We start from the raw sequence: 24,298 nt of genomic DNA on the forward strand, positions 1-24,298 counted from the left end.
CCGTAACAGCCCACCTTTAGGGAGAAACCTGTGTAGATACCACCAGATGGGAAAGGGAAGAAGGGGTCTTAGTGCCCCCTGGATGCCCACTGTGTACTCACAGAGTCCTCGCAGCCTCCCTGCAAGTTCGGGCTGTTCCTCTTTGTGGATGGGGACGTTTAAGGCTCACGGAGGGGACGGGACTTCCCCAAGGTCCCATAAGAAGTGCCAAGACTATGGCCGGGCGTTGTGGCTCACGCCTGTAATCCCGGCACTTTGAGAGGCCAAGGTAGGAGGATCACCTGAGGTAAGGAGTTCGAGACCAGCCTGACCACCATGGCGAAACCCCGTTTCCACTAAAAATACAAAAATTAGCTGGGCGTGGTGGTGTGCGCTTGTAATCTCAGCTACTCGGGAGCCTGACTAGTGTGTTAGGTCCTCCCTGCCAGCCAGTCTGCCTGGGTGTGGTCGTCCTTCCAGCCCCTGGGCTTGCGCTGAGTTTCTTTCTGTAATTGCTTGGTCTGGCTGCTCTGAGAAGCAGGTTCAAATGACAGGAGAATCGCTTGAACCCAGGAAGCAGAGGTTGCAGTGAGCAGAAATCGCACCACTGCACTCCAGCCTGGGTGACAGAGCAAGACTCCATCTCAAAAAAAAAAAAGAAAAAAGAAGTGCTGAGATGAAGGAGGGCCCAGAGACCCGGTCCTGGTGGATGAGTGGGACTTTGCTCATTGAGAGGCACCGATGGGTCTTTAGTCCAGGGCTGGTGCATGGAATGATGTGGAAGGACCAGGTGCTGTGTCGCTGGGGAGGGGGGCCTGTCATTTAATATGGCTGCATATAGGGCCTGGGGGATATTGGGGGCAAATGCATGAGGGCAGGCTTGTGCCAAGTGGTCAGGGAATGGCGTCCTCCAGTGTGCGGACCTTGTGCTGTGGAGTTTCGGGAGAGATCTGCAGGTTCAGGCTTGTGTGTTAGGAAAACCTTTCCATGGCGGGCCGGAGGTTGGGCTGGAGGGGAGTGTGGAGGCTGGAGGGGAGTTGGAGGCTGAAGGTGACTGTAGGGACAAGGCCAGCACAGGGTGGCGGCCCCGGGGTGAGTGAAGACATTTGGAGGAAGAATGGGTGGGACTGGATGAAGACCAGGTGTGGGTCCTGGGGGAGGCCACAGCAGCCCTGTGTCTGGGTGGGCACCGCATGGCCCCCAATCAGCTGGCCTCCTGATCCTGCAGGCCCAGCCTGGGGGAGGCCCCGCCACCCTGAGGAAGGGGGCAGCGGGGAGCCTGTCTGCATGGCCACCTTCCAGGAGTGGCTCATGGTCCTGTGTCGCTGCACCGTAGAGAAGCCAGGCTTCCGCTGGTCATGGAGCTACAGAATCGGGGCGGGATGCATGGCTTTGCGGGTGGAGGGCTGAGGCGAGCGTGAAGGAACACAGGACCCAGCCGGAAACCAGACACCATCTGTGGCTTGTCCCCTCCAGCTCGACAGGCCCCCATGGCTCTGGCCTGAGATCAGGCTGCTTCCTGTCAAGTGATGAATGGGCAACGTCTGCTTATCCTGAGACCAGACAAGAAGGGGGGCTGGGGCTGGGGAAGGGCCCAGCCGCCAGCGCCACAGCTCTGGGCCAGAATTCATTCATTCAGGTATTTATTCACACCTTCTTCCAAGGCAGTTTGGGCCAAGGCAGTCTTGGTTTCGAGTGTCAGTTCTGCCTGCCGCCTGCTGTGTGACCTGGCACCCGCCACTTAACCTGTCTGAACTTTGGTTTCTCCTCTGAACAATGTGGATCATAGCGGTGCCCGACTAGGTGTCTGTAAGGGTGAACGAGGTACAAGCAGCGCCGGGCACCTGCCTGGCGCATGTGTGGTACACGCTCTGTTGGCGGGGGTGTTATTCTGGTCCTCCCTGCCAGCCAGTCTGCCTGGGCGTGGCATTCCTTACAGCCCCTGGGCTTGTGCTGTTTCTTTCTGTGATTGCTCAGTCTGGCTGGTCTGAGGAGCAGGTTCAAATGGCAGCTCTCTCCACTGTGTGGACTTAACTTTGGCAAAAACCATGTTTCTCCTTGGAGCCTTAGTTTCCTCATCAGCAAAACAAGGATGATGGCACTTCGCAGGTTTCTTGGGAGATGCCGTCTCACCCGTGGATGTTGGCTGATGGTGAAGTCGGTCCAGCCTTGACCCAGCCAGTGGCCAGGTGCAGTGAGCTGTCCTTGCCGAGCCTCCAATCTCCAGCTCCCTGGGGCACGTGTCAGTCAGCGGAGCCTCTGCAGGCTGACTGAAGGCCCCAGGCAGTGGGCATCCATCCTAGGCCCCTGCCACCAGGAGCCAGCTGGACCAACAGACATCGCCCCTGGTGCTGCCAGTACCATTCGCTCGGGGCAGAGAGAAAGCTGTGTGTGCCTGAGTGCGAAGCCACAGGGACGGCTTCCTGCTTTAGGGAAAACAACCTGTGTGAGGCTGTCCCCTCGGCTGGAGGCCCAGAGGAGGGGCCTCGCTCGGAAACTGCGGGGGAGTACAGTGTCTGGCCGAGGCTGACCTCCAAGGCTAGGAGTGTGGTTCTCCCTGGGCTTGGCAACACCTGTCAGTCTGGGAGCCACAACTTCCTTTGCCACCTCTGCCCTCTGCTTCAGTGGACAGAACGAGACCATGCCTGTGCTCAGAGCCTGGTGGGCATTAGCTGACCCCTGACCATGCCTGTGCACGTGCACACACAGGAGCAGAAGAGGCAGGCAGGACACACACTGTTACCGCCTGCGGGATTCAGAGCAAGGAGAGGTTAAGAGCCAGTGTATGAATGCACTTCCGTGGACCCCGGTACACGTGGATCCTTGCAAGCTCATGCCCCTAAACCTGCTCCAAGCGGGGTCCTTGGACAGAGCCCCCCTGGTGTCTGAGGTCGTGCTTCACTGGCCGGGCCACGATGAGCCACCGGTCTCCTTGAAGTGTGGCATTTAGCAGGGGGCACAGGAGGGACTTCCCCTAGGTGAAGTTTCCAAAAATTCAGAGGCAAGGGCAGCATGACAGCCTTGGTCAGAAAGGCCACTTGGAACCTCAGAGCCAGCCCATTACAGCAGCCGATCCCTTCCAGCAGGTGCCTGGATTAAACCCAAGCGCTCGTGTCTCCCTAGGGTCACAGCCCACATTAGTGAGAGCCTCACCATGGCCGGGCAGGGCGCGGTACAGCGGTGGGCTTTGCTTCGTCAGCCACGGCTCATGAAGATGATGAAGATGTTTGCTCCAGAGCAGTCCTAAAGAGGCCATGCAGCGTAGGACATAGAGCAGCCATCTTGGGTCCAGCAGCCCCAGCTCTGTCACTTACCAGCTGCGTTACCCAGGGCAGGAGCGACCCTGGGCAAGTCCCTGCCTCAGTCCCCATGTCTGTCACATGGAGGTGATCACTTCTCCATTGTACAGCGAGGGTAGCTTCAATAGCTAAGTAGCCTCATAGCTAAAGCCTCAGAGGTCCCTTCCCATGTGTCAGGCTCTGTGCTAAGGAGTTTACAGTGACCCTAAGAGGACGATCTGACTGTTAGCCCATTTTCCAGATGAAGAAACTGAGACACAGCGTGGTTAGATGAAACCAGGCCAGGACCTGGACCCCCCGCAGTCCAGCTCCCCACCAGCCTCACTGAACCTGGAGGCTCCTCCCAATCTGGTCCCTAGGTGCCTGGGGACACATAGCAGGCAGCAGGCTATTGTTGTTCAAAGCCAGGAACCGGAGCTGGGAAGCCTCACTGTGCAGCTATCCACAGTGCCTTGCAAATGTAGGGCCGTTGCTTGAGGCAGAAGAAAAGCCCTCTTTGAGGTGGTGTTCAGTGTGGCCTGCGGCTCTGGGTCTTGCATTCCATGGATTTTTGGCCCCTGACTTGGGCTTGGCAGCCACTGCCTCATTGTTCTGCAGCTTGGCAGGAGCCGCGGGATCCCAGGGACAGGCAGTCCCCAGTGTTACCCAGAGGTGCCTGCACACATGTGCTAAGGGTCTTTTCCCTGCTCCCTGTGGCTCGTCCTTCCACGTACCCTTTGCCTTGGTCTTTCTGCATCTGAGCCCCCTAAGAAGCAGTTTCTGGCAGGAATTTCCAGAGCAAAGGGCTTGGGTTTCTGTTGGGGAGTGGACCAATAGAACAAAATGCCTAAAATCCAATACCCATGGAGAGCCCCAAGAGGTAGTGGGTGGGTTCCTTGGAACAAAGACGAGGTTTAGAGTCACTGAGAGCTGGATTTGAATCCTTTCTCTGCAGCTTATTAGCCTAATGGCATCGAGCCTCGTCTCTCTGAGCCTCGGTTTCCCCATCCATAAAATGGGTCTACTAATAGCCCCGAGGGTGAATGGGAAAGACCTGGCTCACATGAACCCTCATCCCTTCCTTTCTCCCTTCCTCCTTTCCCCCGCACCTTCCTGCCTCCTTCCCCTCAGCAAGGACCCTCTCTGGCTGTCAGTGAGCAGGGGCTTGCAGAGTCCTCCGTGGCTGCTGCTTTCCTAGAACAAGGAACATCAGCACCCACTGGCCCCTCCCTGGAGGCTAACGGTGCCGCAGGTTCCGTTAGGTTCTGGACAGAGCAGCTTGTAATGACTGGGGTTTGGCAGCAAAGGCAGTGTAGACAGTGGTGCTGCATCAGCTTTCTGTGGTCAGTGGGGCAGAGTCTCCGGGGGCTGCAGCCCCTGGGGACCCTGTGGGGGAAATGGACCCTTGTGGTCCGCCAGCCCTGAGATCACCCCGTGCATCAGCAGCACAGGCCCCATTCTCAGGTGGAGAGAGGGCCCATTCTGGGTGGAGCCGACTGGAAAGCTGATGGTGTTGCCGTGTAAGACCTGTGGGGAGGGCAGTGCCGTAGTTTTGGACAAAGATGCAGTTGTCGGTTCAAGTCCTGGCTCCTCTTGCCTGTGATCCATGGGACCCGGGCAAATCTCTTAACCTTTTCATGCCTCAGTTTTCTCATCTGGAAAATGGGACCATAATAGACCTTACCTCATGGGGTTGTTGACAAAATTAGATGGGCTAATAGAGTTGAAGAGTGTAGGACAGGGCCCTGCAATTATTAGCTCTTATTCCCGGTCCCGCTTGCGCTGTTCCTGGAGCCCTGCCTGTGTGAGGCCACAGGTGAGCTCCTGAGAGTGTGCAGACCATGGCCTCTGGCCACAGCCGTTGGAGAATGCGGTCAGCGCCACGTGGGGAGGGCAGGAGTGACATTCCCAGGCACCTGCTAGGCTCCCTTGCAGTGGGATTTGCCCAAGGTCTCAGCTGTGAGTGACAGGGTCGAGATTTCACTGCCAAGGTTTCCTGTACATGGGAGGCCCCAGGGCAGGTGGGCAGGTAAGCCGATGTGTGTGTGGGTCTCGCAGGGGTGGCCTGTGGGCTGAGCCTGGTGCCTTCTGAGATAAAGGTGGAACCTTCTCACTGAAGACAGTTCTCCACCCTTTCCCTGGAGGTCTCCCTAAGGGCAGAGGACGGTGAACATGTCACCTTGGGGGTTCTGGGGCTGCAGCTGGAAACAGCTGCAGAGCCTACAGGAGGCTCTGTTTTATCTTCAAATTCATGCGCATTTTACATTCTGCTCCCTCTCGTGTTTCCCCCTAACAAAGATGCCTGGAGAAGGTGTTCCATGTTTATCTGTTTGTCCCGGGGCTCTTCATACCCTGGTTCTTCCACTGTGTCACCTGGGGATGTCACCTGTGCTTCAGTACAGGAACTCAGCACAAATGGTGGAGACACTGAGGGTGCCATGGTCCCATCTGCATTTGAGGGCTTGGCAGGGAGAGCACTGAGCGCTGGGAGACCCAGGTGGGAGATGAGGCCTGTGCTGAGGCAGAGGCAGGGGTGGGGAGGGAAGAGGCAGGTGCACCCATAATGCCCCTCCATGTGACACTGATCTGACAGTGCTCTGTGTGCACAGAGTAAAAGGACAGCAAGAGACCTACTGATTGATCTGTCCACACTGGGATGAACCACATCAAATGGCCGAGTCTGTGGGTCAAAGTTGGTTGAGTTTCTGCAGCTGCCCAAGCAGGAGACTGCATGAGCCAGGCTTGGCAGGACTTGCAGCCAGCGAGGGCCCCCCGACCCTGAGTTGGGCGTGTTCTGCAGTCCATACCATCCACTTCCCTGCGCTCTCACGTCCTGTAATCTATCTTGAGAGAGCAGGTTTACCCTAGAACAGCCTGTGGAAGGTGTGGGGCAGGGAAGGGAGCTGGGCCGCCCTGAGGATACAGAGGGAGAAGGGTGCTGGGAGCCAGCCTGCAAGTTCTGGGGAGCCTCAGGGTGCCTTTGAGGGCACAACTTGGGAGCAGCTCAGCGGGCGAGTTAGGGTTCGGTGGACATCCTTTGAGCCTGAGAGGTCTGGTTGGTCAGCCACTGTCGCTGGAAACAGACTACAGTGGGGAGGAAGGAAGAGTGACTTGCACCCTGAGACACAGTGGCCGGACCTCTCGGAGCTGGCTGTGACAGCCCGGCGGGTGTTGATGCCTTTCCCACCTCCTGGAACACCCCCATGTTAATGGGGGCGTGGGTCTACCCGGGAGGGAGTGGCAGGGCTGCTGGCCCAGCAGACTCGGGGAAGACTCTTGGTTTGGAATTTGACTGGGGCGTAGGTGACCAGGTGAGACAGCAGAAGATGGGGTCTGTCTGGAGAGAGATGACATCTTCGGCTGCGTCCTCCAGAAGCCAAACCTGAGATGGGGATATGTAGGCGTGGGATTTATGAAGTGCCCCTGGGGGAACCACTCAGGGAGGAGGGAGGGCAAGGCCAGGAATGGGCAGGAGACGGACCAAAGGTTCCATCTCAGACAAACCCACTGACCACGCCAGGGGCTCTGGGATGCGAGTCACAGCTTGGAGGGCCCCGACCTGAGACAGGGGACTGGCTTTCATGCTCAGTCCCTTAGCTGTTGAATAAGGGCCACTGCAGGGGGGACCTCCGTTCCTCAGGACTTCTGATTCTCCAGGGGTACAGCAGAGCTGCTCTGGGAGCCTAGGCCAGGCCTCAAGGGGTTCTGCCTAGGATGTGGTCACACGAGAGGTGCCCTGGGGACATCCAGGGCTTGTCGGGGAGGAGGAGCAGCGGCCAGGAACGGGGGCCTCACCACTTCCGTGATCTAGTGCCTTTCATGCACGCCACGTGGGAGCCCTGGCATACAGGAGGTGCTGCAGAAATGCTTGTGAGGCGAGCGCAGATCTCTCCTCCCAGGGAGGAGGAGGGCTTTTCCCCTGGCATCGGGAAGGATCCTGGTGGCCAGGTCATGCAGCTTCTGTGCATATAACCTCAGACCCTGCCCCGGAAGCACTTGTCTGATGGTGGAGGCCAGAGGCTAAAATATTGGAGGAGATGCTCAGATGGTCTTGAGCTCAGGACTGGGCACATAGTGGGTGCTTAACCAGGGACCTGTGGCTGCTGTGACTACCTGTGACCAGCGTCTCTGACTCTCCCAGGGCAGCAGAAGCCCTGGAGGCTGAGGGGGGCTGTTCCTTTGCACAGAGGTCTAAGTAGGACAGCAAACAGGACCTCTCGACCCTGGCCTTCCCTGTGTCACACGTGTGGTGTGCCAGGGCCCAGCCAGGACAAGGACATGGGCTCCTTCCCAGAGCCGCTGTCTGCAGCCTGATCGAGGCCTTTCTCTTCTGAGCACCCAGGCTGCCAGCGTGGGTATAGGTGAGGGTGACAATGGGGGATAGGGGTACAGAACTGCTCCTCAAGAAGCAGGGGCAGTGCTGTGGAAAGAACAAGCCTTTGGACTCCAGCAAATGTGGGGTTGAATCCAGTGTCTTCCTTCCTGGCCTTGGGGGCTGCTGATGGATGTTTACCTGCCTGGAGCTTCTTCCAGTGGGAATAATCCTAGTGACTTAGGACAGTCTAACAGAGGGAGACTGTGTCACCCGGGGATGTCCAGTTGTAGCCCTGCCACTTCAGAGCTGGGTGGCCGTGGGCAAATTACTAAACGCCTTTGCACCTCAGCTCACGCGTCTGTAAAATGGAGTGAGCAGAAGTCCCTCCTCCTTCTGAGGGTCTCAGAGAAAGTGAACAGGCCGCTGTTTTCTGTTGCAGCTCGTGCCCTTGTGAGGCTGGCATGCAGGATGGCAGGACAGCCCGGCCACATGCCCCACGGAGGGAGTTCCAACAACCTCTGCCACACCCTGGGGCCTGCGCACCCTCCTGACCCGCAGGTAAGCCCCTCACCTTTGTCTGCAGCACACTGAAGAGTCCCCAAGGAATACAGATCCCTGAGCCTCCTTTGTCCAAACTCCTACTGGTGGAAACCCTTCAGCTTCCTGAAACAGAACCTCTTCTTGAATGCTTCCAGTGATGGGGAGCTCACTACCCTATCTAGCAAGCTCATCATTGAGTTCAGTAATACTCAGAGAAGCCTCCTCTGCCAAACCCTAGGCCGGGACCCTGGACCCTAATCATGCCCCTGGGTGTTCCAAGTGGATGGAACAGCTTTATCTCAGGGATCAGCATGGTTGGAAGGGTACAGAGGGTACTGTGGAGGCCCTGAGGACAGCGAGGGACTCAGAGCAGTGGGCTGACTGTACTGAGGGTCAGAAAATTCTCTCTTACAGTGAGCCAACATTGCCTCCCATTTTGGTCTTAACTGTGTTTCAGTCCCTTTCAGCGTTTGGGAGAACACTGGCTTCTTAACGCCTGCCTCACGCTCTCTGTAGATACCTTGGAGAACCGGGCAGCCTTCAGGAGCTTTTCTGAAGGTGACTTCTAGGTTTCTGAACTGCCTTGTGCACCCCATGCCGCCCGGGCCTGGCACTCCCTCCCTGACCCCTCTTCCAAGTCAGTGCAAATGCTGTTCCCTCTTGGGAGAGCTCCACCTGCACCCTGCTCTCTGCTCTGGGCTGCCCGCACACTTTGTCCACACACCTGGGTGATGGCCGTGATCACATCTCACTGGGGCACTAGTTCCTGGGTCTGCCTCACTTTCTAGACAGAGAGCTCCCCTGGAGCGGGGCTTCGCTGGTGGCACCATCCCACGCCAGGCACAGAGAGGCCCTGCATGCTTGCTGAGTTAAGGAACTGTGGATGCGTGTGCGGTGTAACCACGTAGGATGGGGCTGTGTGCAAGACACACTCAGGTCTGCTGTTGGGGAGCACACAGCCTCGTGGGAGAGATAAGGAACTGAGCAGAAGAACCTTGCGGGCCTAGGGAGCCCAGCAAGGCACCTGATCCGGGGCCAGAGAGGCTTCCTCACGGGGGCAGCATGCAAAGGCCTGGAGGGGACAGAGGGCTTGTCTGGACAGGTTGACCGAAGCCAGATCCTGTAAGGTCCTGTGGCCAGCTTAGAATGATGAGAAGTTCTCTTACGTGGTGTTGGCTTTTTGTCCAAAGGATGTGAGACCTAAATTCAGGGGAGGCTCAGAGATAGCCACCCTCCTGAGCCATGGAGGTCTTGGTCATAGCTTCTTATTGCCTAATCCCTCTTGGAAGACTTCAGATTAACTGATGCTTGACCTCAAGGGCAAGGTCGCCATGTATAGTTGTACAGGTTATGCACTGCACGAAGCTTCTGGGCTAAGGAGGCAGATAGGTCTGAAATCCTTCTCCTGTGCTTGCATTATCACCAAGCCATGCTCCGTGGTGGACAGCTACATCAGCCCAAGGAGGGCAGTGATGCTGCAGATTCACACAGGCGACACGTGAGCTAGTGGATGCTGCGTTTGTGTGTGTATCTGGTGGGGGGGTGTGTATATGCATACACACAAGCATGCAGAGGGTCCAAGGGGCATCTATGCTATTTTTACTCAGGCAAGGGCCCATTTCCTAGGTAGAATTTGGGGAGGCAGATCCCAGAAAGCTGGGAAGCCCCAGGACACTGTGGGTCCAGAGTCCACCAGGACGTGGTGCTGATGGCTGGGGGCAGCAGGGCCTCCTCGGGTAATGTAGCAATTTGTCATATTAAGTCATTCGCTAACAATTGAATCCCCCTTGATTAATCTCCCAGAATTAGCCAGTTGCATTTCGAGCAATTAGGGTTAATTACAACCTCATTTGGCAGAGGAGAGGGCCCCGTAATTATTTCACGAACAAGGCGAAGAGGCGGTGGGCTGCGGTGGCGGCGTTCACGACGTCTCGTCGCACATGTTGGAGAGGGTAATGACATAGTTAAGTGTAATTAGATACGATTACTCAGAGCTGGGCTGCTCTGGGCAGCGGCTGTCGGGCAACGATGCCCCCAGTCCCACCAGCATCTGGCTGGGTTTGCAGAACGGGGACGCAAGGCCACCCATGTGCTGCGCCAGCTCCAGGTTGAGATGGGAATGGAGGACTTTCTCCTCGGCTCCTGAAGCCCTGGGGTAACACTGTCTGGGGAGACATCCTGGCCGTGTCTCGTCTGTTTCAGGACATAGAAACACCTTGAATAGATGGGCCAGGCATTTTCCTTAATAGCGGGAGGCACTGCTACTTCCCTGAAACCGTCCTCAGAGGAAGGAGCCGGGCTCAGAATGCTTTGATGTGGGCCAGGCTGGTTCCGTACCCAGCTCTCCATCTCTCATTAGCCGGGTGAGACTGGGAAAGCGACCTCTCTGAGCCTCAGTTTCCTCATCTATAAAATGGGATAATAATATTATCTCCCTCATGAGGTGGCTGGGAAGACTAAGCGAGATAGTTACTGTAAACATCCAACACGGCACCTCACGTTGTGGGTATTGAGGAAATGTTATGTCATGGATCTTATATTTTAAAAATCATTTCTGTTTTCATAGCTAAAGACCTCCAAGCTGGATAATACCCCCAGTGTAGAAAGAAAGAAACTACAAACACCCGAACTGTGGTTTTTGTTAACCTTCTATGCCCGAGGCTAGTGGCTTGTTCTTTTCAGGAAGCTTTCTAGCCTTGAGAGCCAGCAGCAGTGAAAAAATATTTGCTGAATGTGGCAGAACCATATATGAAATTCATATATACTTAGGAAAGCTGAACATGCTTGCTTTTATAGAGGTTTCTAATGAATGAATGAATGGAATTGAGGAAAGAAGCTTAAAAGGCCTCATGCTTTTTAAATTTTACTGATTTGCTGCAGAGAGCTTTCATTGGGAATGAAGTGTAAGCCTCAGCCGACACACTATGAATCACGTGAATTTCCAAGAAGGGGAAAGGTATTCCTGCCTGAGAAAGCCCCAGCTAATGTGTCTTCTATCTGGAAAGTCTTTGCAAACCCGCTTGGGATGTGCCAAGTTCAGTTATATTTGGGCGCTCTTTCAAGAGAACTTTGCAGGGGATGGGTCAGCTCTTTCTAGGTGTGCATTGCACAGGCCGAAATCTTTATCAAAACCTTCCCAAAGCAGTGATGCTAGTTGGTTAAGGTTTAATGACCAAATATCAACGGCTATTAAAATTAAGTTAGTGGAGCCAGGCATGGTGGCTCATGCCTGTAATCCCAGCACTTTGGGAGGCCAAGGTGGGTGGATCACCTGAGGTCTGGAGTTCAAGACCAGCCTGGCCAACATGGTGAATCCCCGTCTCTACTAAAAATACAAAAATTAGCTGGATGTGGTGGTGCTCACCTGTAATCTCAGCTACTCAGGAGGCCGAGGCATGAGAATCGCTTCAACCCGGGAGGCAGAGGTTGCAGTGAGCCGAGATTGCACCATTGTACTCCAGCCTGGGCAACAGAGTGAGACTCCATCGCAAAAAATAAAAATTGAAAAAAAAAAATTCCATGTCTGCTAACTGTTGTCAATTCAGCAAGCGTTTGTTTTGTTTCTGCCATGGGAGGTGCCCAGTGCCTGCCTTTGGGGGGCTCCCAGTCTACTGAGAAGCTCTGCGTGGAAGTTCCCCGGGAGGGATGGACAGATGCTGGGAGAGCCCAGAGAATGGGGAGGCCAGTTCTGCCAGATGGATGATAAGGAATTTGTGGAGGGACAGAGAGAGGCCCCAGACCTGAAGGTGCACGGTCAATCAGGTTAGAGAAGGTGTTGAAATACCCATGCTTAGATAAGGTAAAAGAATAGTGTTTATGAAGGTCTCAAATCCATGCTATCTCATTTGAAATTGAATCTGTAGCAAATGAGTCCGTTATGGGTTTTCAGGTGGCAAGGGGGTGCTTGGGTTGGGTTCTAGACAGATGACTGGTGGCTTGTGCTCAAGGCTCAAGGAAGGTGAAAATAGGGAGGTGAGGAGACCCCTTCATCACTAGGTGAGATGATGCCTCATGGGGCTGCAGCACTGGGGGCTGGACATGGGGAGAGAGGGTTCCAGAGACTTACAGGGGAAAGCAGCCGCACTTGGTAGTGGAAGGGATGAGGGAGAGGGGGTGTCAGGGGTGGCAGCTGGATCTCTTTGTGGTTTCATCCTTCATGTGTTTGCTTGTGAGTCATCGGAGCTGGTTCCAGATCATCTTTCGTATGTTTAAGCTTAGCCTTTTCCAGACTCAGTTAATGAGAATTGTCCTGGGGGAACCACAGTGATTTAGATCGTTTTGGGTTTTGTTATTAGGAATCTTCCATATGATGGGCATTGGCTCACCGATCCCATGAGCCAATGGCCCACGGAGTGCGGTGCAGACATCTAAGCTGAGCCAGTAATGGTGGTGGTTGTACAAACGGCCCAGTGCCTGGGACTCATCTCATTTAGTACTCACTGGCCGACTCAGAGGAGTTGCTTACTGAATGCTCCATTTTGCAGGGAAGGAAGCTGATGTCATAATCTGCCATCGTGCCATCAGGGGGCAGAGTTGGGATTGGGTCCAGGCCTGCGGGATCCCACAGTGTCCCTTCGGGCAGCTAGGTTCTCCGAAAGGGATGACTGGCTTTGGGTCTGAAGTTAGCCGGATTGTGAGGAGCTGAGCTGGACTGGCCTCAGAAGTCTGACAATGTGGACTCTTTGTAAATCGTGCCCTTTTGTGCAACACAGATTTAAAATATATCACTATATACGCATCTACCAAATCCATTAGAAGTTCCTTACCCACGGTGTCAGATGTCTTTAAAGGTGAAATTCGTTTATAAGAAATGTCATCCTGATGAAGTGTGCTTTTTAAAATCATAGAAACGGTTGCCTTAAAGTTAATGATGCATTGCAAATATCAGGGAAAAAAGACCCATCCAGTGTAAAGATGATTAAAATTCAGGTCAGAAGTCTGACTTAGTCAGGCTAAATTTTTTAATGAGATTTCAGAAAATTAATTGGGCGAATGCATTTTTATTCTTTATAGCATGTAATTTTATGCTCCTGTTTAAAAAAAAAAAAAAAAGGTTTGTCTATGGCTGAGGCTGATTGTGGTTCAAACATTTTAAACTCAAATTAGCGCAGGGTGGGGGGTATTTGTGGCCTAATTTGATCTGACTTGGAGAAGAGAGCCTGGGTTTGTCAGAGCTTTCTGGGAGAGGGTAGCTATAGTGGTCTGAGACATTGTCCCCGCCCCCCAGTCTCCCAGTCATGCCTTGCCTCTTCCTGAGAAAGCCAGCGACATTTCTTGGGAGGTAGGATTGGAGTGGTGGTGGCTCCGAGACCTCAGCCGTCTCATTGGCTCCTGCTCGCCAGTTTCCTGCTGCTCCCCAGGGCCCCTGTTCCAGCGGTTCCTCCATCCTCCTCCTCTCAAATCCCCTGTGCCTGCCTCAGGCAGCTCAGGCCTCCTGCCTCGTGCCCATGGTGACAGGCAGCACAGTGAGTGGTGATGCTGCAGGGTCAGCCTCCCTGTCCCCCAGCCCCTCGACCCGTCTCCTCTGCCTTTGTGGGAGAGCAGAGGGCCCCCGCGCCCTGGCGGAGGGGCCCGAGGAGTCGGAAGTGGTCTCTATGGCGTTAACCCACAACGCAGCCCTGGAAGGGAGGCTGAGGGCCGCTCTTGCCTAGCACGGTCCCTTGACAAATGGTCCTGGGTGACAGAGTCGCAAGGTTGTGTCTTTTACCCGTCTGCAGGTGCATGTCAGCCCCATGGCCTGAACTGCAGCCCCCAGGGTTACTGCCAGCCCCCGGGTCGGCAGACCTCCGAGGGGTGGGAACGGCAGGGCGATGATATCAACAGCTGAGAACCTGCGGGCTTGTCCACTGCTCCCCAGGGAAGCAGGTGCCGCCCCTAGGCCCATTCGACAGATAGCAGCACGGTCACTGTCACCACAGCAGCTGGAGAATGACATGTCCCAGCACCTAGTGCTAGGCCCTCTTCCAAGGGCTTGCATTCATTCATCCATGTAACCCCCAGCAGCCCCCTGAAGGCGGTACTGTTACCATTTCAACTATACGGAAGAGGAAACTGAGGCCCAGAAGGCTCACCCAAGGCCCACAGCCAGGAAGTGGCGGAATTGAGGTTTGAGCCCATCTCCATGCGCCAGCATTGGAGTCTCAACATCAGAGCCAGGGCAGTGGTTCCCCTCTGCCAACTTGTGCCCTGGGATGCGGTTGGGGGTATTATTTTCCCCAGAAGCCAGAACAGGGTTTCACACAGAGCAGGGACAGTGAGCAACAAAAACCAGTTTTCTGGGCTGGGTGCAGTGGCTCACGCCTGTAATCCCAGCACTTTGGGAGGCCGAGGGTGGTGGATCACCTGAGGTCAGGTGTCCAAGATCAGCCTGGCCAACATGGTGAAACCCCATCTCTACCAAAAATACAAAAAATTTAGCCAGGTGTGGTGGTGGGCGCCTGTAATCCCAGCTACTCGGGAGGCTGAGGCGGGAGAATCGCTTGAACCCGGGAGGCAGAGATTGCAATGAGCCGAGATTGCACCACAATGCTCCAGCCTGGGCAACAAGGGCAAAACTCTGTCTCAAAAAAAAAAAAAAAAAAAACAGTTTTCTGAAAGACCATCGGGGTGGTCGGTCATTAGTCAGCAGTGATCACATTTGGGGCCACCCTGGGCACACTGTTCTGGGGCCAGCCCCATGCCTGTCTTGCAGTTTAGAGCCACAGACACTTATCACCAACATCATCTCCCGGAGTCCTCAGAGAAATCCTGGAGCCAGTGTCCCTATGTGTGGATGACCAGCCCAGGATCACTTGGCTGCAGGGGCAAAAGTGGAACTTGCGGGGGGCTGACCCAGGAGGGGAGGGAGGTCTTGGAGGTGGCAACAGAGAGCAGCCAGGCCTTCTAGGCCAAGAGCACAGTTCACCCTTTCCCTTCTGCTGAGAACCCCCAGGTACACCAGGGCCAGGACTCTGCCACCCAGGCAGCTGCCTCCAGAAAACTGGTGTCCTGAGGTGCCCCACACCTGAGCACAGGCCACCCTGGGGACAGGGTTCCATGGCAGCCCTGGGAGTGCAGTGGTGTCCCAGAGCGTGCTGCCATCTAGGAAGCTGCCCCACCAGAGGAGCTGGCCTCTAATTGGGTCGGATGGGCTGTGACAAGAAATGCAAATCTGGGTCATCCATATGCATGTGAGCAGCTGGAGCCTCAGCCACCTCCACCCACCTCCACTGGGAGCTTTGACCCCACTGTGGAGCTGCACAGTGTAGCCTCCCAGGACAGGCAGTGTTGGGAACCCCGGGCAGACTCCCACTAGTCACAGTGAGAAGCCTGGTCTTCCCAGGGCAGAGACCCTCTGGGATCACTTCCTCCAAACCCTTCACTGTGTCTGGGGGAAACCGAGGCCCAGGAGGGAAGGGAGCCCACCCCCATCACTGGCGGTGCAGCTGCCCCTAGATCCGACAGGAAGTTCCAGCCTGTTTCCTGGTTTGCGAGATGGGATTCATAACCCTTGCTTCACGAAGCTGTTAGGAGTTTGGAGACATAGAGCTGTCTAAGCAGCTGGAAATTGGCACATAGGCATCTAATGCACAACACCTCATGGTTATTTTTATGAGTACGTGCGATTCCTCTGAGTGCTCAGAAAGCTGCCCTGTCTGTTTCTGAGGATGTATGATTTCAGCTGCATTCCTAGAGGTGATGGTGTCTGACTCACAGAGTCCCACTGTGCGCCAGGTCGTGTCGGGCGCATTCCATGTGTCATTCCACAAACATGCTCCAAGCAGTTGCTCTGGGCAGGTCAGAGCCTCAGTGCAGAGGACGTGGAAGGGACTAGACGGGGCCCCCTTTTGAAGAGGCTGGTAGCGGGGCATGGGTCAGGGCTCAGGTGACTGAAAGAATGGAGGCTGGAGCAGGAAGTGGCAGTTCTGGCTGCTCGGGGGTCTTGAGCGAAAAGCCGAGAAGAGATCTGAGCTGAGAGCCCACCCAATATGGAGCAAGGGCTTGGGCACCACCGTCCCCAGTCGTGGGGTCACACCCCAGCTCTGCTGTTCTTTGCTGCCTGATCAGAACAGGTCACTGCTACCCCTCCAAGCCTCAGGTTCCTGAAATGGGGACAGCAGTGAGGCCGACTTACAGGGTTAAGTACCCAAAGAGTTGGCGCATGGGTGGTGTCTGCACAGAGCCCAGCATGCAGTAGGCACTCAGGGATGCCTGCTCTTAGGTTTGTGCTCCATGTATAGGTGTATTTACCCAACAGACATTGGCACTTGGTGGATAAAATCATCATCTTCCTCTTCCAGCAGCCCTCCAGGTCGGGTCCCTGGTCCAGCAGGACCCGCCATGAGAGGTAATTAGGCCTCGAGGCTTCAAAGTCAAGGTTGGCCCAGCCCTCACCTTGCTGTGTGCCGTGAGGCCTGGACTCCCGTCACTCACTCCCACAGGAGGGTGTTCTGTAGAGTTCCCTCAGCCAAATCTGGAAGAGACATTTTCTTTTTTTTTTGAGATGGAATCTCACTGTCGCCCGGGCTGGAGTGCAGTAGCACGATCTCAGCCAACTGCAACCCCCGCCTCCCAGGTTCAAGCAATTCTCCTGCCTCGGCCTCCCTAGTGGCTGGGATTTACAGGCACACACCACCACACCCAGCTAATTTTTGTGGTTTTACAAGCATTTTTTGGCCAGGTTGGTCTCAAACTCCTGACCTCAAGTGATCCGCCCACCTCGGCCTCCCAAAGTGCTGGGATTATAGGTGCGAGCCACCACACTTGGCCTGGAAGAGATATTTTCACTTTACCTTTTTCCCTGCTTTTCCAGTGAGTTTCTGTTTTTCATTAAGTCATGATTCAGGGTCCCAGAGTAGGGATCACCACATAAGCAGGTTCCCCTCAGGCACTCTGGGAGAAGGATGGAGGAGAAGTCGATGGATCCAGCTTAGACCTGCCCAGGAAACGTGCGCCTGCTCCGCAGCCATCTCAGGCTGAGACCCAGGTGGTCCGGCCAGCAGTTCCTGGTGTTTCCGGGTGGGGAAGCAGCTGTCAGAAGGGCCAGTCCTGTAGTTCTCGGTTTGGTCTTGATGCCTTCCGCCAGGGTGCTGACTCCCAAAGACACCTCGGTGCAGCACCCAGCTCAGTGTGACCCTCAGCAAAGACCCATTTCATGCTAGAAAGTTGAACTGCTGGTTCCTGCTTCAGTTGGGGCAGTGGCATGGAGCCGGGTGATGTGGGCATGGCTGGGCCCTCCGGGCCTCAGTTTCCTCATCAGGCAAATGGAGACGCAACAGGGCCCATCTCACCATAGGGCAGCCCAGAGATATGGCATCCTCTCCCCTCGTCTGTCTCTTCCTTCCCTGGCCCAGTGTTGGTGCCCCCTCCTGCGTTTTCCTGAGAGCTCACTGCACAGATGTCCCGGGGCCCTCCTGGCCACTGCGGCCTCACCTGGAGGCTCCATCCCTGGGCAGGTCCTAGCGCAGGATCACGTGTTCCATCGCTGGCCCCTGCGGAGTCTTTGTGGAGCTCTGGTTTCTTCACGGCACCCTAAAAAAGTACTTTATTTAAAGGATGGGCTCAGAGTGTAAGGCCGCACATTTTTTTGAGTGGGGGACAGAGTCTCCATTACCCAGGCTGGAGTGCAGTGGCATAATCTCTGCTCACTGCAACCTCTGCCTCCTGGGTTCAAGCAGTTCTTGTGCCTCAGTCTCCCGAGTAGCTGGAATTATAGGCATGTGCCACCACACCCAGCTAATTTTTATATTTTTAGTGGAGACGGAGTTTTGCCATGTTGGCCAGGCTGGTCTCGAACTCCTGACCTTAAGTGATCCGCCTGCCTCAGCCTCCCAGTGTGCTGGGATTACAGGCATGAGCCACCACATCTGGCCAAAGCTACAAATATTAACCTGCGTTTTCTTGTCTGAGATGGGGAACGGCTGCCCCAGGAGGGGAACTTACCATTTCTTACAATGACCTGGGGCATTTGGCATGGTGGCCATGGGCTGGGGAGACCTGAGCTGCACCCAGCTTGCTGGACCCCAATTTGGGCATCAAGGATTCAGGAGAGGATGAGATGGGCAAGGCCCCTGGTCCCATGGAGCTAACCCCCGGGGATGGGATTCAGCGACAGCAAACAAGCAGTCAGATAATGAAGGCGGTGATAAGGGCAGTGGGGAGCGTGAACAGCCTCAGTTTTTCACCTGCAGTGGGGGTCCTTGAGGGGAACCAGGGGACCCTGCACAGAAAGCCCCTGGGGGAGCGCCTGGGAGGCTCTGAGAGCAGGGTTGGCAGCAGAGTCCCTCCTTCACCTTAGAGGGTGCTGTTAGGGTGCTGGGGTTCTAGGGGTCATCCCCAGGCCTCTGCTCCAGCCTGGCTACTCACGGAGACCCTCTGTCCCCTCTTCCAGAGGCACCCCAACACCCTGTCTTTCCGCTGCTCGCTGGCGGACTTCCAGATCGAAAAGAAGATAGGCCGAGGACAGTTCAGCGAGGTGTACAAGGCCACCTGCCTGCTGGACAGGAAGACTGTGGCTCTGAAGAAGGTGCAGGTGAGCTGATGACCCATGGGGTCAAACCTGCATCTCTGGAGGCTGTCTCTGCATCTGGACGGGGTGCCCGGGCCAGTCCCTTCTCTCCCCTCCTCTGTGAACGAGGGAAACAGCACCCAACTCACTGGGTTACAGGGAGAACCAGGTAGACGCCTGTTCACTGTGAACCACAAAGGAAAAGAAAAACAAGCATGCATTGAGCGCCTGCTGTGTACTGGGTCATGCAAGGAGCACTTGGAGCCTGGCAACAGTCCCGTGGGTGGGGACTGTCATTTCATCTCTCAGATGAGGACAGTCTCTCAGAACACCCCAGGGTCCCAGCGTTTCACGGGGGAGCTGAGGTTCAGACCATGTCCACTCATCCTTGCACCTGCGCTTGCTCCACAGTTGTGGGCTTCCCGCCTTCTGCGTCCCTCCTAAATGGAGGAAATAGATCAAGCGGCAAAGTCAGGACAGGAGCCATGTCTACGGGAGCCGCTGGGCCCATCTGAACATGGCTTTGCTGGAGGAAATGGCTTCAAATCCTCCAGCAAAGCTTCCCAAGTGCCTTGATTTGCTTACTTGTCCTTAAAGAATGAGATTGAGAGCCTGGGCAGAGGAGGCCCGGGAGAGAGAATGGCGTCGGGGAAATTGGGAGAGAACACCAGTAGCTTCAGGGCACTGGAGGAGCAGCGGGGTCCTCTGTCCAAAAAAGGACCAGTTTCTCTCTTGATTTTTTTTTTTTTTTTTTTTTTTGGAGACAGAGTCTCAGTCTGTCACCCAGGCTGGAGTGCCGTGGTGTGATCAGCTCACTGCAACGTCCGCCTCCCGGGTTCAAGTGATTCTCCTGCCTCAGTCTCTTGAGTAGCTGGGACTACAGGCGTGCACCACCACACCCGGCTAATTTTTATATTTTTAGTAGAGACGAGGTTTCACCATGTTGGCCAGGCTGGTCTCAAACTCCTGACCTCAAGTGATCCACCCACCTCAGCCTCCCAAAGTGCTGGGATCACAGGTGTGAGCCCCCATGCCTGGCCCTCTCTCTCGATCTTCTGGGGAGGGGCTCACCTGGGCTCCCTGTCTTGATTCTTTAGTGCCATGATGGGTTTTGTGGTTGGACAGTGCTGGGGACCCACAGTGAGCAAACCCTACAGGTGCTGGGGTGCAGGGGGGTCCCTCGGTGAGGAGGTGGGAGAGCCAGGACTGGAAAGCAGACCCCGTAGCCCCCTACAGGGGCTCTGGACACAGATTGTAACCACTCCGTTTCTCTTTTTCCTCCCGCCCAAGATCTTTGAGATGATGGATGCCAAGGCGAGGCAGGACTGCGTCAAGGAGATCGGCCTCTTGAAGGTGAGTGCCCAGGGCTGAGCGGGAGCGTCGCCTCCTCAGGGAGGTTCTGGGGCCCCGGCTGGGCCACATCATGTCCATCACGGCCCTTGGGTGCCAGGAATCCGCAGCCCCTGCTGAGTTCACAGACGATGGCTTTCTTGGGGCAGCGGCTGGTGAGTTTTCTCATGGCCAGGCAGGAGCGGCCCCTGCCTCATCACTCTGCCCAGCGCTTGGGGTCTTTCCCCCTTGCTGGGCGCCCCTCCTGCTTGTACATGGCAGTACCTGGCGTAGAAGTCCTTCCCCCCAGGGCAGCCCTGACCCTGCCTCCCAGTGTTCTGTGGACCAGGCTTGGCCAGCCAGGAGAGGAGTTCAGTGTGGGGGTCACATCCAGACTGCAGCTTGTCTGGCTCTGCCTCTGTCTCCATGTCTGCCTCCCTCTTTTTCTCTCTCATCCTCTTTCCGTCTCTCCTCTCAGCCTTTTTCTTTTTTTTTTTTTTTGTTGTTGTTGTTGAAGAGGCAGAGTCTGTTGCCTGGACTGGAGTGCAGTGGCATGATCATAGCTCACGGCAGCCTCAAGCTCCCGGGCTCAAGCAATCCTCCTGACTCTGTCTCCCAAGTAACTGGGACCACAGGTGCATTCCACCATACCTGGCTAATTTTTTTTATTTTATTTCTTTTTTTTTTTTGAGACAGAGTTTCACTCTTGTTGCCCAGGCTGGAGTGCAGTGGCACAATCCCTGCTCACTGCAGTCCCCACCTTCTCGGTTCAAGCAATTCTCCTGTCTCAGTCTCCTGGGATTACAGGCACCCGCCACCATACCCAGCTAATTTTCATATTTGCAGTAGAGACAGGGTTTCACCATGTTGGCCAGCCTGGTCTCGAACTCCTGACCTCAGGTGATCCATCCACCTCAGCCTCCCAAAGTGCTGGGATTACAGGTGTGAGCCACCACGCCCAGCCACATTGTTAATTTTTTGTAGGGATGAGGTCTCCTTATATTGCCCAGGCTGGTCTCAAACTCCTGAGGCCTCAAGCAGTCCTCTCATCCCAGCCTTCCAAAGTGCTGGGATTACAGGTGGGAGCCACTGCGCCCGGCCCCCAGTGAAACATACTGGATTTGCCAGCAGTTTCCAGCAAAGTGGGATTGCTGGTGGCAGGGATGCCTGCTGAAGCCACAGCTACAGAATTTCAGATTAGCAGTTTATTCTACCACACCCTACCCTGTTTTCTCAGGCCTTGGCCCTGCCCTTGGGGACTTCCAGGCTGGTGGGGAAGCAGATGGTGACCTTCCAGGGTGACGCAGATTGACTGGTGGGCCAGGAGCCCCGGGGAAACCCACTTCCTGAGCAGGTCTTACAGAGGCCGGGGCACCATCCCAGAATCTGGAAGGCCCAAGTGAGCCTGCTTCCAGGCACTGCAGCAGCGTGGATTATGGGAGGTTGGGGAGACAGAAAGCCGGGCATGGCAGCAGGGCCAGATACACACTCAGAACCAAAGGGGAGCCCCTGAAGTGGCTGCAAGCTGGGGGGCCATGGCGGGGTGTGAGTTGTGAGTGCCTGCTCTGGTGGCCCCCGGCCACAGTGGGTGATGGAGTCAAGGCTGGAGACAGGAGATGTCCTTACCGCTAACTATTATAGGTCAAAAAATATCCCTCGAAAGCATTGTTTAAATGTTTAAGTAATGGTCAACTTGCTGCCACTTACCCAGCCCTGATCACCCATTGCCCTCTCCCCACCTTGTGTGCCTTTCTCCCCGAGTGAGGGAACCCACAGGTGAGCATGCTGAGCACAGCCTGGTCTGGTCCCTGGTCACACAGATGTGCCATCGCAGCTCCTGCCTTGCAGGAGCCTGAGCCTGGCGTATGCCCACCTGGCTGCGGAGGGGATTCTGCCCCTTCCCCAGGGCTGCGGTGCAGCCAAAGGCGTCAAGCCTGGATTCAGAGGACACACCCCTCGCTCACTAGCTGTGTGGCTGCGGGCCAGCCGTGGGCCTCTCAGGACCTCAGTTTCCTCATCTGTAAAGGGGGCATGATGACAACAGGCATGCTGGAGGAGTCAGTGAGGAAGCACGTCTGACGAGCTCTGGGCAGCACTGGTGTGTGGTACGCTCGCCGTCCAAAGCAGCCCAGTTGTCATGGTTACCACCTCTGCCCGCCAACGCCAACCACTTTCCAGAACACGGGTCCCACTCCCCGGGTAGCCCATGGGAAGTCAACAGGATGTGCCGGGGCCCGAGGTGCTTCCTTCAAAAAACAAAAGGAAACGTGGTTCTCGGAGGGGTGACTGGTTGACATATTATATCATTCATGCCAAGAACCCAAACCCAAAACCTCTCAAGTGCAGGGGGCTTGTCAACACCACTGCCAAGTGTGGCACAAGAAGGCGGGTCATGTGAAATACAGAAGTGTGTTCATTCATTCCGTGCAATTTCTAAGCACCACTGAATGCTGGACACCAGGATGCAGCCCAGTGGGGAAGACAGATCATAGACAGACACTCTGTGTTACATCTGGGAGGGCCTGGAGCTTGTAGCAGAGCCCCTGATGGCAGAGATTCAAAGGACACAGGGACCCTTACTCTCAGCTCTCCCTCCCTTCCCTCTGGCCACCACCACAGCCAGGCAAGGCCCAACCACGTTGCGTCTTTGCAGCACCTTCCCTGTCCCTGGCCCAAGTGTGTCCCCTTCCAGACCCATCTAGGCCCACCAAGAGGCCACAGGCTGTGAAGTGGACCCTGTGTGGACCAGGTTCTAGACTCAGCTCGGCCCCTGCTGCTGTGGACCGGTGGCTGATCCGTTCCCCTCTCTGGACCTTGAGGATTTAGCCCAATGGATGTCCAGAGCCTCTTTCTGCCTGTGCCTTTGTCGACTACCTGGGCATTTAAGGGAGCCCTTCCTTAACCCCCTGCCCTCAGACCTGTAGGGAAATGGGGGAGGAGCTTCCCTCCTCCCCTCCCCAGGAACCAGCACCTCCTTGATGGGGCTTTACTTACTACCCAACCCCTCTCATTTCTCCCTTGCTGGAGAAACTGTCATGCCTGGACTGCCGATGACCTGGGCAGTTTTTGGGGAGTCCTCCCTGAGAGGGTGTGAGATTTCCTGGTAACATAATGAGGTGAAGTTCAAGAGGAGGGTGAAGGAGCAGGGTGTTCCCATTTATCCTAGTAGCAGCTTGTCCACGCCATAGGTCGTGTCTTAGAGATTTGAAAGCACTTTCAACTTGCCATTCACTTGCTTTGACACTTTTTGGTAACTGAAAAACATGTCTATGGAGCGTGATGTGTGCTGAGGGCAGCGATGCGATGGCCAGTGTTCGCGCAGGACGGCCTTCTCAACACAAAATCTGGGCAAGAGGATTTTCCTATTTCTTTTCTTTTCTTTCTTTCTTTCTTTTTTTTTTTTTTTTTGATACAGAGTCTTGCTTTGTCACCCAGGCTGGAGTGCAGTGGCGCGATGTCAGCTCACTACAACCTCCGAGTAGCTGGAATAGCAGGTGTACACCACCACACCCAGCTTTTATATTTTTTTAAAGATGGGGTTTCGCCATGTCGGCCAGGCTGGTCTTGAACGCCTGACCTCAGGTGATCCGCCCGCCTCGGCCTCCCAAAGTGCTGGGATTATAGACATGAGCCACCACGTGTGGTCCACTTTTTAAAATTTCCGTTTTTATTTTAGATTCAGAAGTTACACATGCAGGTTTGTTACAAGAGTGTATTGTGTGATGCTGAGATTTGAGCCTCTGATCCTGTCTCGCAGATAGTGAACATCGTACCCAATAGGAAGTTTTTCAGCCGTTGCCCCACTCCCGCCCCCTCTTGTAGAGCCCAGTATATCTACTGTCTCCATCTTTATGTTCATGTGTACCTAAGATTTAGCTCCCACTTATAAAAGTGAGAACATGCAGTATAGATGTGTTTCCATGTTAATTCTCTTAGGATAATGGCCTCCTGCTGCATCCATGTTGCTGCAAAGGACATGCCTTTTATTCTTTTTTGTGGCTGCATGATATTCCATGGTGTACATGTACCACCTTTTCTTTATCCAGCCCACCATTTCTGGGCACCTAGATTGATTTCCATGTCCTTGCTATTATGAATAGTGCTATGATGAACATACAAGCCCATGTGTCTTTTTGGTAGAACAATTTATATTCCTTTGGGTATATACCCAGGAATGGGATTGCTGGGTCAAATGGTAGTTGTATTTTTAGTTCTTTGAGAAATTTCCAGACTTCGTTCCATGGTGTCTGAACAAATTTACATTCCTACCAACAGCATATAAGTGTTCCCTTTTCTTCGCAACCTCACCAACATCTGTTATTTTTTGACTTTGTAGTACTTGCCATTCTGACTGATGTGAAATGGTATCTC

General features: G+C 54.9%; 1 protein-coding gene across 5 annotated transcripts in view; it reads left to right on the forward strand.

Annotated features, from left to right (window-relative positions):
- NEK6 (NIMA related kinase 6) overlaps positions 1-24,298 on the forward strand; it is a 96,340-nt gene that overhangs the window by 37,491 nt on the left and 34,551 nt on the right. For all 5 annotated transcript variants that reach the window (XM_073021914.1, XM_037994018.2, XM_008006304.3 and 2 more), the window contains exons 2-4: positions 8,012-8,130; positions 18,482-18,622; positions 19,889-19,951. In XM_073021914.1, the coding sequence (XP_072878015.1) occupies positions 8,041-8,130; positions 18,482-18,622; positions 19,889-19,951 (294 nt within the window). In that variant the 5' untranslated portion in view covers positions 8,012-8,040. The remainder of the gene's footprint in view (positions 1-8,011; positions 8,131-18,481; positions 18,623-19,888; positions 19,952-24,298) is intronic.

This window comes from Chlorocebus sabaeus, chromosome 12 (assembly GCF_047675955.1).
Source record: "Chlorocebus sabaeus isolate Y175 chromosome 12, mChlSab1.0.hap1, whole genome shotgun sequence".
Taxonomy (NCBI): Eukaryota; Metazoa; Chordata; class Mammalia; order Primates; family Cercopithecidae; genus Chlorocebus; species Chlorocebus sabaeus.